General features: G+C 35.5%; 3 protein-coding genes across 4 annotated transcripts in view; 1 reads left to right on the plus strand and 2 right to left on the minus strand.

Annotated features, from left to right (window-relative positions):
• Positions 1 to 404, minus strand: part of LOC135222751 (neuroligin-1-like) — a 39,324-nt gene extending 38,920 nt beyond the window's left edge. The window contains exon 1 of the mRNA XM_064261001.1: positions 1 to 404. This exon is cut by the window's left edge and continues 187 nt beyond it. Coding sequence (XP_064117071.1) covers positions 1 to 309 — 309 coding nt within the window. The 5' untranslated portion in view covers positions 310 to 404.
• The window catches only part of LOC135222753 (putative methyltransferase DDB_G0268948), a 122,487-nt gene that overhangs the window by 101,929 nt on the left and 4,107 nt on the right, over positions 1 to 16,451 (plus strand). For both annotated transcript variants that reach the window (XM_064261003.1, XM_064261004.1), the window contains exon 11: positions 7,297 to 7,446. In XM_064261003.1, coding sequence (XP_064117073.1) covers positions 7,297 to 7,307 — 11 coding nt within the window. In that variant the 3' untranslated portion in view covers positions 7,308 to 7,446. The remainder of the gene's footprint in view (positions 1 to 7,296; positions 7,447 to 16,451) is intronic.
• Positions 8,477 to 16,451, minus strand: part of LOC135222752 (D site-binding protein-like) — a 41,661-nt gene continuing 33,686 nt past the window's right edge. Inside the window, 1 exon segment of the mRNA XM_064261002.1 lies at positions 8,477 to 11,332. Coding sequence (XP_064117072.1) covers positions 11,165 to 11,332 — 168 coding nt within the window. The 3' untranslated portion in view covers positions 8,477 to 11,164.

Here is a 16,451-nt window from a genome sequence, read left to right on the forward strand (position 1 = left end):
GTAGCGGTAGCTCTGGTCCTTGTAGCGGTTGTCGAAGCCCCTGGGTCTGGTGGGGTCGTCGTAGCGAGTGTCGTATCTCCTGTCGGTTCCGTAGAAGGTGTCTCCTCCGGTGTCGTACAGAGTCCTCACTGGGGACGGGGTAGAGTAATAGGGTGGGTATTGCTGGTTGTTGTAGCGGTAGTATTCCGGGTCCTGGTCGTTGCGGAATTGGCCCGCAGAAGGCACTATTAAACAGCACAGTAATATGTTCACACACCACATCACTTTCACAAGTAGTAAGCGAGTCAATCTCGCCTTCTTTCCAGCCATTGTGTTCTGGCGTCACCTGATGGCGTCACGCAGTCCAGCCTGGCACATCTTTGATCACACACTGAGTGAAGTCTCCGTCTCTCCGACTCTCCGTTCTCTGGGACTGGGTCTCTCTCTCTCTCTCTCTCTCTCTCTCTCTCTCTCTCTCTCTGTGGTCCCAACTTCCTCTACCTGGTCTAGGCCCCGTCCCCAGACCCGGGAGGGACCCCTGGGTTTTAAATCTCGTGTGTATGTGTGTGTGTGTTCGTGTGCGTGCGTATATCCTCCAAGTAACCCTAGTTAGGGTGTCTATAATTGTTCGAAATAGGCGTAATATGGATTTACTTGTTCAGTAAACATTTAAGCTTGTTAATTATTAAAATTTTTAAAGATTTAACGCATTTCCTGATAATGGATTTTGTTCGAATAAAGCATCAGTAGTTCTCTACCTGCTCGACAGATGGCAGCACCGCGCAGGTGCGCTCGGTAGCATGAAACAGAAAAACTGACGCTTTATAGTTTGAATTATGATAACATAAAGGTAACCCTTTCAGAGATATTAATTTTAAATGTATTTCTGGAGCCCAGTTGTGACAGGGTTTTGTACAGTTTCCGTTCATGTGGCCAAGTTTGAGGGCGTAGCGTGTTGGTAGATTTCACAAAGGCATCACGTACCCCGAGGGGATTTCACCTGTATACATGGAATGTGTCATGTTTGAATGCTGTGCTCAGAGGTTATCATATTTATTTTGCATTTTAATAAATTTCTGAATAATTTTGCCTCCTATTTTGATATGTAATTTGTGTTTTGGTATACAGTTGTACTAGAGTGATTTCGACTTGCAAAACTTAATAAAAATTGTCTGTGGTACCATCTTTCACTTACAATAGAGCCTCGTATCCGTCTATACTCCACCAAAGAGTCGCTGTCGGGAAAATTCAATTGACATATTCGCACGGTAGCAGACATACGGGGAATCACCCATATTAATGATCAAATGGAATTATCATAGACTTCAGGAAATAAGAGTTTCACTTTCTTATCAAGTTGTAAAAAATTCTTTAGCCTTGTCCTGCAAATTGAAGAAGGCTCTTTATCAAACAATCGAAGCATATCTAGGCCTAGATATGGAATGAAACCATCAGTAGTACCTACATATTGTTGGTTTCATTATGCACAGTAAAGCCCTTTGGTACTATGGGCGCACAGTCAAAAAGTAATTTAAACATATAAATATTCTAACTTTGCTAGGCAGCCATTGCAACTCAGACAATACAATGCAATCCTTTCATTAATCTTGTCGTGGTATTAAGTTTAGTTTACAGTTCATAATTCGTATTTTAGGTAGGAATATAGGAGGTGCAGTAATCCACCAAATTCGTCGAGTTACATGCTTGACTAATAAAACCGAAACTAACCAGTTTGAAGTTGTCAGAGGAATTTGTATGAAGCAGAGTGTGCTGCATAGCAAATAAGTGTAACGACTTTCTTTATTTGAACAAACAATACGTGCACGGCTTCCAGTTTCTACCCACCATTGTTTCTCTCGGTAATTCACCGATGATATCGTATGATTTTACATTAACAACCAAGATACAACGTAATCGCTCGCTAATGTATACTTAGGTAACTGTAAATACTAGATTATGCTTATGCTAGGAATCGTGTAATATGGCAATGGGAACTCAAGATGCGATAGTAGTTTAGAAGTGTTAGCGTCCTCTCTCTCTCTCTCTCTCATTTGTGCCAACTTGACTTTTTTCTTTTACATTCACAGACATTAAAAAATTAAGCCATGACTCTCATTATTATCAGAATTACTATACCCTGTTTTTTCCGTCTGTCCACTCGCCTGTGGTGTTTGCGTATGGCAACTGCGTCCCGAGCTTTAAATAGGTTCGCCATGTGTAAGTTTTAGGTAAATAAAGGGATATCTGGGTGTGCATTTGCAACTGAAAAGTGTTTTAATAATGTACTGTATGCGAATGACACCATTAATATTCGAAATAGGATATTGTTGTTATTGTTGAATGTAAGCTGAATGTAACTTATCTAAAGCCCGGGACGCAGTGTTACCATACGCAAACACCACAGGCGGGTGGACAGATGGAAAAAAACCGAGTATAGATTGGGAATAACGTTCATCCCATAACTGTAATTGTTTAAGTGCATCAGTTCTACTTGCCATTGTATTTAAAGTAAAAAGTCCCAGGCTTGATTCATTGTCTGGGCAGATGCACCCATCAGGTACTATAATTGCCCTTGGTTGGAAGTTATTAAGGTCTGGTGGATTCCTGTGCTTTATCTTCCACAAATTTCCAGAAACCTTTCGTCAAACTCATCTGCTTGAACGTTCACAATTTCCGAATCTCGAACTTAAAATTAGAACATTGGAAATTTATTAAATATGATTATGCTATTAAGAAATAAAATATAAAATATGTAATCTGTGCAATTCACCATGTTAATATAATGTAGAATCATTATTGCATTATGTTAATATTAGTTAGAAAATTGTACCCTTAAACAAATATAACTGTGGATAAACCACACTTTACATTACTCTTACTAATACTTAACTTTCTAAACTATTCCTACCATGGTTAGCTAGCTAACTGTCCTCACTCTTCTTTCGCCAAACTTACTTATGAGCTTAAAAATAAGAAATGAAAATAGAAAAACTTGACCACATTTTCCATCTCGGACTATCTATGGGAAGGCCAAACAGCAGAAGTGAAATAACATTACCTTGCAGTACCCCACTATTCATTGTATATTTGCCTGACAAGGCCCCGTCAACGTTAACTAAACATCCATTGCATTTATGGGTAATTTAATTAGCTGGACATTATCTAACATGAATGCCAAAGTCAAGCAACCCTTTGCTTGTATTGGTCCTTGGAGCTTGGATGGTTTCAAATGCTTTCTCACAGTCACTAAAAGCCATCAGAAAGGAATTTGCAAATTCCATGCATTACCTCACAGAATTTATCTGTGCAACTTCTTCCTGCCTCTTCTAAAACTTGCTTGTTCATCTCTTAAGATCTTTTATCAGTTTCTTTCAGCAACATATTGAGAATGAGCATACTGAAAACTTTCATGACAACAGACATAAGTGCAATGTAATTTGAGTTACCATATTGACTTAGGTCAGCATTCTTGGGTATTGTAACTGTGACATTCCGTTCCCAGCCGTCAGGCTTTGTTTCTCCATTTCATATTCTGCTCCCCCGTAAGGGGGTAGCGCCGTTCAGGGCGCTCTAGACATTACCTTTTGGTACACTCTAGGAATTACGAAAGATTCTTTGCTCTATCTCTCCCCCCCCCCCCACCCCCCCCCCCCCCCCCCCCCAGCTGCAGGAAGAATGGCTTATCTTCATTTGCAATGTAACCTCGTAGCCTTAAATTCTGTTAGACTGATGATTTTTTGTTTTTGTTTTTACTTTCAACTGTATATAATACTGACTTGATTAGGAAGTTAAATGTGAAAAATGGCCATTTTTCTGATCTCCTCCAACCATTTGTAGCAAACAGGACATTTAAGACAATAACATTCCTTACTCGACTTATTTAATTGTGATTCAAGTTCTTGAAGGGCACTTTGAGATTTGTCTTTTTAAGTTCATCTGTCTACTATGAGATTCAGGGCTCCTGTAACACGGTTTTTTGGCAATAACTTTTTATCTATGCATTTCATAGATGTAACGCTTATCCAGAAGACACATTATATCTACACATAAATTTTGACTGTATTCTGCATTACTTAGGTTGAATAAATTTGGTACTTATAATGTAAAAGTGACTTCTTTTTTTTAAGACGGGCCAACTTAATCATAGATAAGGTTTCGAACGCTCTCGTTACGTAACTTACGACAGCATTTCTTCCCTCTTTCTCGATAGATGATTGGCTATACGTAACGAAGCAAAGCAGTACACCTTTATGAACTCTGAATCCTCTCCACTGATAATTGTCATAATGAATAAACCAACAAAATATGTTAATAGATACAAAAACACTTCCATTATTAGTCTAACTCCCAAAATAAGTGTCCTAAGAAATTATAATCTACTTTATAGGTCACAATCAGATTGACAAGATGTAGGTAATAGTTGGTAATTTTCAAAGACATAGTAGACAAGCTTGATTTGATAACTGCTGTATCCAATGTAAAGTAATTTTTATTTATCGCCTATCTACCTAATTACTTAAAAAAAAAAAAAAAATAGCCGGTACCGTATTTTGGCTTTAAACCTTCACCAATAATTATCGTCAGAATGATGACTTCATGAGGCTCCACCCACTTTGGCCTCGTATTTCAGGATAACACTGAAGGTTATCATGGACATTTTTGTATTAGAAAATCTAACTTCTGGCTACAAAAACTCATTTCTCGAGTAGTTGTAAGAAGTGCTAAATGATCCTCAAGGATCCCAGCAGTTGGCCTAAACGTTTAATTCATGTATATTGCTGCTATTACTAATTTTGCGGCACTACTGCTACAGTAGTATTACTACGCTAGCACAGATACCCCACCCACATCTATGTATCGTTCCGCCATTCATAAAGTCTATATCCAACATAGACGTACAGACTAAAGAAGAAGAAAAAAAAATTATATCAGATGATCCGTTAGTCTGCTGGAGATTTTAGCGCATATAAGCTTGTGTTTACTTTGGATAAAAATCTTATTTTAACAAAAATAGTTATATAAAGACTGTTTACATACAATCTCTCTTTCTCTCTCTCTTGGTGGCATAGTGAATAGTTAATGGAAATGTTCAAAATCCTGAATGACATTACAAGTATTATAATCACAGTACGCTAAATACAAATCAGACCATAAACATTGGATTTAAACTAGAAACTGAATAATTACCTATTCAGGCTATAGTAAGTATGGCCACGGGCTTCTTTTGACTGTATAAAGTTGCAAGTCATAAGACAAATGCAGCTTTGCAACCATGGGGACAATTCCAAATCCTGTTAGCCATTCTTGACTACTATAGGTTTCAAGAGCCGATGGAATAAGGTGAATGGGTTTCTGTCTGGTGGATGGGCGGGGCAACATTTCGTAAAACGATGTTTGCTTTGCTTACGTAATGAATGTTTTTCGACTCTTGGCTTGCAATCATTGGCCATGGCGTCGGCTAGATCATTTTTACTCTATAAAAATTAAAACTATCGGGTTTAGGTTATTGATAATGCTGACAAAATTTGTGTGTGGTTGTAAAATATACATAAGTCAACTTTCAGCTACATCCGATGCTTTGATAAGGAGCAAAATCCAAAAAACCGTGTTACAGAGGCCCTGAATCTCATAGTAGGAAACATTAATGTTACAAGTGACAGTCACATTTTGTCTTCGGTTGAAATCTACCATTGCTACTACATATATTCGAGTGTTATGGCATTTTATTTGATACTGTATGCATATTGGCATTCTTATTATCTTGATGTGTAACATTTATTTTTTATGGACACCCTTCAGTTGCAGGAAATTTTTTTTATAAGTCAGGCTTTCTTAACTAAGGACTAGGTGTGTTATTGAAATGTGTAGTGCAGAGCTACTGATTTTTTAAACACTGTTTAATCTATGATGTAGCGTTTGTAATCGTTGTCCCCGTTTTATTCTTTGGTGTAGTGTATATATTCGTCTTCCATTTTACTCTTTGGTGTAGTGTACATATTCATCTTCCATTTTATTCTTTGGTGTAGTGTACTTATTCGTCTTCACTGTTTATTCTTTGGTGTAGTGTATGTATTCGTCTTCCATTTTATTCTTTGGTGTCCGTTTCATTCTATGGTGTATAGTGTACATATCAGTCTTTCCTGTTTTATTCTTTGGTGTAGTGTACGTATTCGTCTTCCATTTTATTCTTTGGTGTAGTGTACTTATTCGTCTTTCCTGTTTTATTCTTTGGTGTAGTGTACGTATTCGTCTTCCTTATTTAATTTTTGATATAGTGTACGTATTCGTCTTCCATTTTATTCTTTGGTGTCCTGTTTTATTTTATGGTGTAGTGTACATATCAGTCTGTCCTGTTTTATTCTTTGGTGTAGTGTACGTAATCGTCTTCCCCTTTTGCTTAATCCATCAAGTGATCAACAGAGTGATTGCTATGTATGTCGTAGTGTAAGTGCCTCACAGAACCTAAGGATGACCCTAGTGGCTCTATTTTTGCCATATGCTGGAACTGGTTAGGTACATAGGTACAGGTGAGTGAGCTTCCATTCTACATAGTTTTAGATGTTTTTTCCTACACAAAACAAATTCTTTATAGAAGCAGGGCCCTTTCCTCTCTCATATAAGGGGAGAGAGGAATTTAAACAAGCGAGACTGGTGGCTAACACAAGTTTTGTTGCTTCCGATAGTTCTTTGCCATCCTCAAGACACTATGTAGATATGTATGATATATATATACATAGTCTGTTACCCCAGGTGTCTGGCTGTTCAGTAGGTTTATGCTCAACAGATCAGAGGCTTGTGACTCCTTCCGATGTCCTACCTTTGGCCAGGAAGTGAACCCAGGTTGGTTCTAAGACTTTCTTTCTTATCCTCCCTCCAAGAGTAAGTCTTCCCTTACGTCAAGACAAAGTTTAGTTCCGTATATGAACAAATGACAAATTTTAAATCAATTTTTATTTTTCATAATAAACCACCAGTCTTAATGTATATGACCAACCTCAAGCCACCGCTCATTTTTTCCTGGGCTGGAAGGAAACTGGTTTGATGATGTGTAGCTGGGCTAAGGCAGGTTGCACTGCTTCCTCCTCTTCCCTATTTGCTGACTCCCATTGCCATCAATACAATGTTACTTTTAACCAGACTCCAGCTGGAACTAGGAAATTTATCCCTTACGTTATAACCAGAGGGTTGTTAGTTGTGAAAAATACAAATTTATTCAAATTTTGTCATTTTAACACTCAACATTTAAGAGATTTATTTCTAAATGTATGACATCTAAAATTAAAGCTTAGGAAATAATAATAATAATGATAATTACAGAAGTCCAGTAAGTAGAACCACGTCGAGAGTGAACTTCTATCACCAGAAATACACACCTCTCACCCCTCAGTGGAACTCCCGAGAATCGAACTCACGGCCACCGAAGTGGCATGCCAACACCATACCAACCATGCCATTGAGGCGCTGCCAGTAAGTAGAGTAGTTACATTTGTTCACCATAATTAAATTGAAAAAACAACCAGGCAAGCAATTGGCAACCAAGTTGTTGTTAAAATGTAAAGTTTGAACTTTGAAGTCTGATACCTAAATCCTTTATTATTTTCATTTATTTTTTATTTCTTTTGATTAGAGGAAACTGGTGCTATTCATTACCAGAAAAATCTGTCCATTATTATCATTTAATGTGAAATGATATTGGGAGATGGCCAGTGTTTGCTAAATTTCCAGTGAACAAAATGTAAGAGCAGTACCCCCCTGTAGTTTGGTGTACTATAGCAATTGCTCCTTAACTTGTATACATTGGACCTTGTCTTCTCTTATGTAGTGAAGGATACTCTTGAACACTCAAGACATGCCACAGCTAACAGTAATTCCACATTTCCTACCAAACCTACCCAAATTAATGTGTACTTGACTCTCATCCTGTTGAAAAGCTGTGGCCTTAGGAGGTCATTAAGGTTAACATAGTAACCTTCCCATAATACCGCAGGTGTACAGGTGTGTTAATCCCTGGTTTGAATATAGAAAAAAAAACTAGATTTAACTAGCATATTTGACTTGCATTTAGGTGGTAAGTGTAATGCATATTCCCAAATTATCTAACATAGTGGTTATAGTCTTTCTCTCCTGGCACTCTATGTATTTTTGACAGAAACCTGTAATCATTTCTTTCTCAACACTTGTGTATTTTTAAAGAAGCTTATAATCTTTTCTCTCTTGGCTCTCGTGTATTTTTAAAGTAAGCTAGAACTGGTACAAGTTCAAAATTTCACATACATTTATGGCAGCCTATTCTCAGTATTATGGTATTTGACAATACAACACCATTGGTAGGGTTAATCTTAGTACAGTATATGTTTTACTTTTTAATCATTTTTTTAAAAAACATAGAGTTTTATGAGAATGTTACATAAAGGGTCTCTTTTCACATAGTTCTTGAATTTGTGTGATCTTTCTCTACAAAGAATAGTTCCAATTCAAGGTTAGAGAAACACAAAACTGAAACTTATACCATACTTTATATAACATCTGAGAATAAGTCACAGGCTACTTGAAAGCAGAATATTGACTGGCAAACTTGTACATGTCAAATGAAGAACACAAACATCAAGACACGCAATGATCATGAAAAAGACGGAATGAAATTAGGAAAATACCAGTGAGGAGTGAATGCAATCATTTGTGATGAGGTGACAAAGTATACAGCTTCATAATATTTTCCTTAAAAGTTAATACTATTTACACTTAATATTACTAACTATATTATATTCTATGTTCTCTATGTTCTAATCTAGATAATAAACTTGATAACATATATTGTACATTAAGATAATACACCATTTCTTTTAATATAACATAAATTTTTCACCAAAAATATAACTTCTTCTCCAATACCTTATTAAACTGTACAATCGACCAACATTATGATTGAGCAAGAATCACTATTTTGTATTGGCAAATCAACAAATTTTACTACAGTATATGATATAGCCAATCAGTCATGTAAATCTATGATATTCTCACACAACTGACCATTAAATATCTTCCCAGTGTGTAACGATTAGCATAGATCATAACAGCGAGGCCCAGGCTTGGCCAAACCAATTTTGGTAAAAAAAAAATAAAAAATAAAACAAATTACCCTGTTTCACTGAGGATGCTCAGTGGATTTGTCTGACTCTACTGAAATACAGGAAGTTAAGTGGGCCCAGGCACATCTTCTGAAAGGCTTCAGTCATATTTGTATGCTGAATACACAGTATATTGAAACATGACAAGATCATTTTCCAAGACCACTACAGTAGTACCTGTTTCCAAGCTTTATATGGTAGTAACCAAGTATTTTGATAAAAACAGCTAGGATCTATGTTGTAGGCAGTAGACTGGATTGGGAAACTTAGGACTTTACATTATAGTATTTATAAAAGCATTTGTCTCATTTATGAACACAGTACATTCCTTGTTAGTCGATCTGTATCTCGGCAATAAATCATCTAAGGATTTCATATTGCCCGTGAAAATTTCCACTCTGCTGAAACGGTGCATAAACAAAAGATGCCATTTCAACACTATGACTCTTTGCCATGAGGTTTTCCAGTATTACTGCTCACAGTGTAATTTACACTAAAAGGGGAAAAAAATTAACCGAAATAACTGGACGGTGACCCGTAATGTTGTGAACGGACTTTAAACAAGAATTTGTCTCGGCAAAGCATGATTAATATCTGACGATAAACCTTCGTGTTTGTGTACAGCACTTAGCACTTGAGACAATTGAAGAAATAAGTATGAAATTAACAATTAGTCCATTGCAGTGTAAACAAGCCTGGAACAGCTATCATTATCATAACAAAATGACCTGCGGTAAAATATTAATTCAAGAGTTTATTTCAATATTCTGCTATCATAAATATTTTTGTTTAATAGCCACATAACTAACTGTAATGTTAAAAGCTAGCCCAAATTTTGATTATCATGTCTAACTTTTCACAAATATTGCACTTTCAATAGCAAAACTAATATTGTTAAGTTTCAATTTATGTACCACCTTTAGGACTCCCAGCTGATGAGTGTGATTCTCATATTTACTATTCCAAGATGGTAATTTTCATCACCTAAATGGAGAAGATGCAGTATCATATTTATTTTTCCTATATTCCCAACATTGCCATCAACCGATTTCATCTTGTGCTTAATGCATGAGGTAAATAGATTTGAGGAACATGTTTATGATGACATACTTTTAGTTGTCCATAGCAAAAAATATAACTTACAGATCCAACTGACTAACTCTGTTCTTTAATATTTCAGTAACGGTGATGGGAAAAATATGATTTGTACACCCAGCTAACTCCACCATTTGCTCTCATAAAAAATCAGACAGACCAGTCTGTACTTAAAATTCCTGCGAGGTAACTGACAACAGTATCCCCAAATTGTACTCCCTATTCAAGGTAACGTTCTATTTATGTGCTTCAAAAACAAAGAAAGAAACCCTTCTTGTGTCGTCAACCTAGGCTGTAAACACTTTTAACATATGTTCAAAAATAGTAGCTTTTTATAAGAAAAACAAAATCCTTGGGAGGATCAGCCTGTAAGAGCTATGCTTTGAGTTCAGTGGTTTGCCTAAACTAATATGAATACGTCTCTTCATGAGTAGAAACAGCAAGGTACGATATTTAGTTAATTCCACATAACGAATGTATTTGGCTAATTCACATAGTGTTGCAGTGACTAATTAATAACTTTTTAAATTATCTGCTGATACATATACCATAACTTATCATGCTCTGCAAATAACAGAAGTAAATACATAAAAGGTAGTCGGTACTCATTATGCCTTTCAATATCCAAAAAATTCAGTCAGTATCTTCACTTTTGTGTGCCACCATAATTCTAGCTTTTGAAATAAAATATGAAGAATTTAAAGCAATATTTTTTTTTATAAAACTCTAAAACAATAACAAATCTCAAACATGCATACATAAGAGTCTTGGGAAAAATGTGCATTAAACATATGGATGCACTTTTGAGCATTTTAAGTAACCTCATGGTTTTAATGGTTTTCATATATGCTAGTGTTAAATACAGATTAAACTGCATAACAAATGGCATCTCAAAACTTTGAAACAGGCTCCAAATCCAGTATTCTCGAGGAAGTGACAAAACTTTCTGCAAGACGATCTGTTTAGTGTGAGGATGTATGCTCAGTTATGTTGGTCTTCATGTCCTCCTCAAATTTCCCAATACCGGTGATGATAGTCTTCACCTCTACGTCTTCATACTTGCCCAAACGGGTCTTCAGTGATTCAACTTCTTTTGTTGCTTTATCAACTTGAATTCGAAGAGCCAAATTCTGTTGAAGAATGAGAAAAATAACATTCATTATTTCACATCAATACAAATCAAATAGTAAACATATACCAGTGCAGTCATATTTTTTATGCTGCTTCAGTGATATTAATAGCAATTTACAGTAAATGGTGCTAAAATTTCTGCATAAACCTTAGTGACTACAAAAGAATGCCACAGAGAGTTTGTTTTATACTGAGGGATCTACAATGTATGCAGATATAAAAACAAATTTCAAAAAAGTTGCAAGAAATGTTGGTGAAAACTTTTTATGATCCTGCATGAAAGCTATTACTGTACAGTGTTATCAGATCATGGTTATCCTTTACACCATGTTAATTATCATATTTATTTACCCAATTTTGGGGGTTTGGTTCAGGTACTGTACAGTACATATTACCAATACTTATTTGTTCATAAAATACTAATAATAGTTTGGTTTTCCACAATGCAGTATTTTCCCATTTGATTAAAGGATAAGGTGGTTGACAACATTCAGGCATGTGGATTGTCACCCTCTAATTTAGCATACCAGACTTGAAAATTTTGTTAGTCTAAGGCACAGGGTATCACAAGTTGTGTTTGCTTCATAAGTTACACATACGTATTGGATGAAAGATTGAACCAGTATGTATTTTTTTTTAACAATCTTATATAGTACTTAAGAGACATACCTTGGTGTGCCTATAGACAAATGTATATTGACACCATTGCACACATTGTGGCAGGATCCTGTTAGGTGACAGAATAATTTTTGTTTCCATCACATTATAGTTTTTAAGTTTTAAATATGGCAGTACCTGAATAACACAGGTACCTTACAGAACTATTCTAGGTATAGATCAAAATGAATGTATTTGTTTGTGAGGTAACCATTTCCTGATTAGTTTGTGTTTATTGTTGCAAGAGCCATGTCATTTTTAGAGCATGGTGAAAAACCAAGGGTTCTGGTGGTATGAAAGTTCAAGCAGTGACAGTCAAGAACATATTTTCTCCTTTTTAATAAAATCAAAATAAGAAAGTAATAATAATGAACACATTAAAAAGTCATCTTTTGCCAATAATTTCCCAGAATTTTGCCAAACTGAATATATTTTTTAAAAACCACAGTCCATGTCTGGCTAATAGCATGTATTGAATAGTAACTCCATGAAAACTAATTTTAAACAACAATTGACAGATAATTAGGAACATAAATCATTACTGAGCTGCATATTTACTCTATTTGGAATTGAATTTGAAATTTTCAAAATTAATTGATGGGCATTAGTTTTAAGCTGTATAAGCCCTCTTCTGTCTCTCAACAGTTGTCTACATTTAAAAGTAGTACAGTACGTATTCATCCTCATTTGACAAGAAACCGGTTTCAGAATTTAACAGGAAACCCTTATTAAACATGTGAAGTATTCACTTGCAAGTGGATGTTTTTTGTTTTTTTTCAGGATTCATTGAAATATTATAATCCTTAGATCTAATACAATGGCATTCAAGAAGTTAACACAGCCATTTTCATGACTACTACTGTATAAACAAACTCGGATGTTGCCTTAAATACATTCTGAGTCAGGCCCTTAATGGTTAATTTCAACTGAAATTTAAAAATAGAAAGGCTACAATCAAGTACTATTGGTATCTGCAAGTTGAGGGTAAGACTTCCATGGAAAACCAGACATTGGCAAAACATGTGGTTTCCCTTTCCTCTTCCACAACTGAAAAGTGGGCTGCTGAATTCATGCAGGAAAGGGAAATCGACTCTTGATGACCTTATCCACCATCAACAAACAAGCAGATATCATTCATTGCCTGGTTTTGGATGACATGATGGGACTATGCAACAGATAGCCAAGACCACAGGCATGGGCGCTGGCTCTGTACAAACTTTTGACTGATACCATAGGATTGGGCAGGCTGGCTGCAAGGTAGATACCACAGTTGTCTACACTAAAACAGGGGTTGCCAGGATCTTTTGACGCCTAGCCAGATTGATTCAGACCGCACCACTAGATATTAGCAACCCAGAAAGACAAGTTGACCAAATCAAACCTGAATCAATCAATGAAGACACTAAACACCCCCACCCCCAATGTCAAGAAAGTGGCATCTCTTGGAAGGTGGCAGCCACTGTATTTGTAATTTGTGGAGGTGTTATCATCATTCATAGGCTAACTGGTCAATGGCTAAATGAGGAAACTGCTCATCAAAATATGCAAGAATCAGTAAAGGAAGTTCAGGTGAAATGCGGAAGTGAGCATCTTCAGGACAATTTCTCTGCTAACACAAAGTGTTGCGGAAAAGGCCAAATGTAGCTTTGAATTGATGCTTTATAATCTTTAGCTGTCTCACAAGTGCTATCAATTCTGTAGCAGTAACAAAATCATCATTACTATGGAGGTCCAAATTACAATCATCTTACTTGATGGTACAGCAGTGCTCGAAAACTGGTTAACCAAGTGTATTAAGTTAGGAAAAACAACACCAGAACTTTATACCCTGTAAAAATTTGTGGGTGAGGTCAAGAACTTTTAGAATGACCTTGTGACAAGTTGGAAATATAGCCTAACTGTATTGTTACCATAATACAGAATGTATTCACTGAAATATGAAGCGCATCTGTTTGATTTAATGTTTGATTTAATAACGGCACCCAATGAAACATTTGAGGTTACGGTCATTCAGTAAAATTGTTTTTCTTCATAGTACCATGTCCTGCAAGTTTTCATAATGTACAATGTGGGCTACTAAAAAAAAAAATAAATAAAAAAAAAAAAAAACCTGGAGAAAAAAAAATATATGTCCAGCACTCCAGACTGGCGAAACTTTAAGGTCGACCTATTCAAGAAAAAAAAAACATCAATGGAAAGAGGAAGATATACAAATCCACATTGTGTAAGAAAAGAAATTCTAAAAAATTTTCCCTACCTTCCACAAGAAGTTCAAAATGACTATTTACAACCCCTTGTGGAGTCTGTTTTACTACACAGTCAAAATTTTACCAAGTTATACATGTTTTTCTAAAAATTAATTTTTTTTATTTCAAAAAATTATAAATACAGCTCACAAAATATTAAAACAGATAAGAATCACATCACTAACAAATTCTGAGCATGCTATTTGTTGTAAATTTACCAAGAACAAACGTGCAGTAACTTTTTTGGATTATACATGTCTTTTCTAATATTTCTTTGCAAAATTACAATTATAATTGACATACTATGATAAAAGATAAGAACTAAAAGCAACAGCAACCCCTCAGTATATGTATGAGCAAATTTATAAAAAGACATCATGTGAGACTGAGGCATTACATGGTCCCTTGAAGTCAAGATCTCAACTAACTCTCATGGGCATGGGCCGCCCAGTTCATTTTAGCCAGTCTAAAAGTTGCCATTAGTGAACTTATGGGCTATAGTATAATGGCACCTCTTTCCCACCAGATTCCCCCAAATCAATGGCGTGTAACATTGTTACTCACCATGAGTGACTCCGCCCACCACCCAAAACCTGTTATTGCTACCCATGTGAATTTGTCCGTCCATCAAGGGTTAAAGGACAAATTGGGAAGAAGGAATTGAATAAGCGTGTCTTAAGAGGAGGAAGAAACTGTTATTTTGAGGACAATTGACTGTCAACCAGTGATTGAAAAGGCAATAAGAAAATGAACAACTGTAACCTGGATGAAACAGTAAGCAGGATTTTGAAAAGGTATGACTCACAATAGGTATATAAATTTGTGACCACATGGCTGTGGGAGCATATTAATCAAAAATGAAATGGAAGAGATGAGGTGTCTAACTAATGAATGGGACAATTGAGTGAATATCTTAAAGGTTGAGATGGATTCAACATCATAACCATTTTTAGGTCAGCTATTCCTTTTATAGGGCTGCAAAAGGAAGAAGGTACTGTTCAGTAGACAGGCAGGAGATGAGGGAAGGAAGTAGGAAGACTTTATAAGCTGCAGGAAGGCTCAGGGAAGACAGGATATACATAAAGGAAAATCTTGACTAAACGGAAATTTGGGTAGAAAGTACCATAGGGAATATGAGAGAGAAAGGAAGAAAATAATTACACGAGAAATAATTGCATAAAAAAATTTTAGGACAATGAGAAATTTTAGGACTGAAAAATATTTACCGGTGTCTACGACAGCATAAGAACATGTAAATCAGGACCATGAGTTATTAACATAACATTATAACATTATTAAACCAAGAATTGACATTGATTACAAATTTATTTCAAATTTAGAATCATACCATGAATTTTTTATTTAGAATTAAGCATTGCAAAAAAGAGTAAGTGCTTTCCACTGACAGTATTACTGTAGTTGTGTTTATTTACTTGCTTTGGGACCTGAAATAAACACACACACAGAGCTGTCCATTATTAAATAAACTTTACGTATTTCCTTCCACCATTGTAAAAGGAAACACCCAACACAAAGCAAACAATATGAATAACCTGTATTGAGAAAGTTATTTTAGTACTGATATCCACAATGCAAGTAGAATTATGACTGAAAAGAAGATGTTTGCAAGTGTCCCAGTACTATTTTTGTCAATTTCATTTTTATAATCCAACATTGTAATTTTGCAGCCATTTTTCTGCATTGTGAGCTTAATTTTATGGTGAAAAGGTGTAAGTTGGTATATTTAGTGTAGGATTACATTTGTAGAACTGAAAAACTTTGCCTTTACTCTTATTTTCTTATAGTTTTTTGCTTCCTTTTTTTTAAACAATACATATACTTTTCATACATTTGGTTTTTTTGTTACTTCAGACCCATGTCAAGTAATGTTCTCATTACTGTACACATATTTGTGTTAGCACTTTTAGAAGTGTTAGCAATGGGGTAGGATTTCAAATTTGTATTGTGTTATATACAAACTTCTTAAAGATAAATATGAACTTATGAATTTGTTACATTTATCTATTACTGTAATTTACAAATACTGTAATGTGCTCTTCAATGTCTGGAGCATTACCAGAGGCATAAAAACTTGGTGACAATATGTACAGCTCCTAAACATTATTTGTCTTCATATAAAATCCCATGATAGTGTTTCAAAGTTTAGAAACTAGAAGGCTTTGCTTGGAGTTGATGGTGTTAGAATTGAATTGCT

Source organism: Macrobrachium nipponense, chromosome 8 (genome assembly GCF_015104395.2).
Source record: "Macrobrachium nipponense isolate FS-2020 chromosome 8, ASM1510439v2, whole genome shotgun sequence".
NCBI lineage: Eukaryota > Metazoa > Arthropoda > Malacostraca > Decapoda > Palaemonidae > Macrobrachium > Macrobrachium nipponense.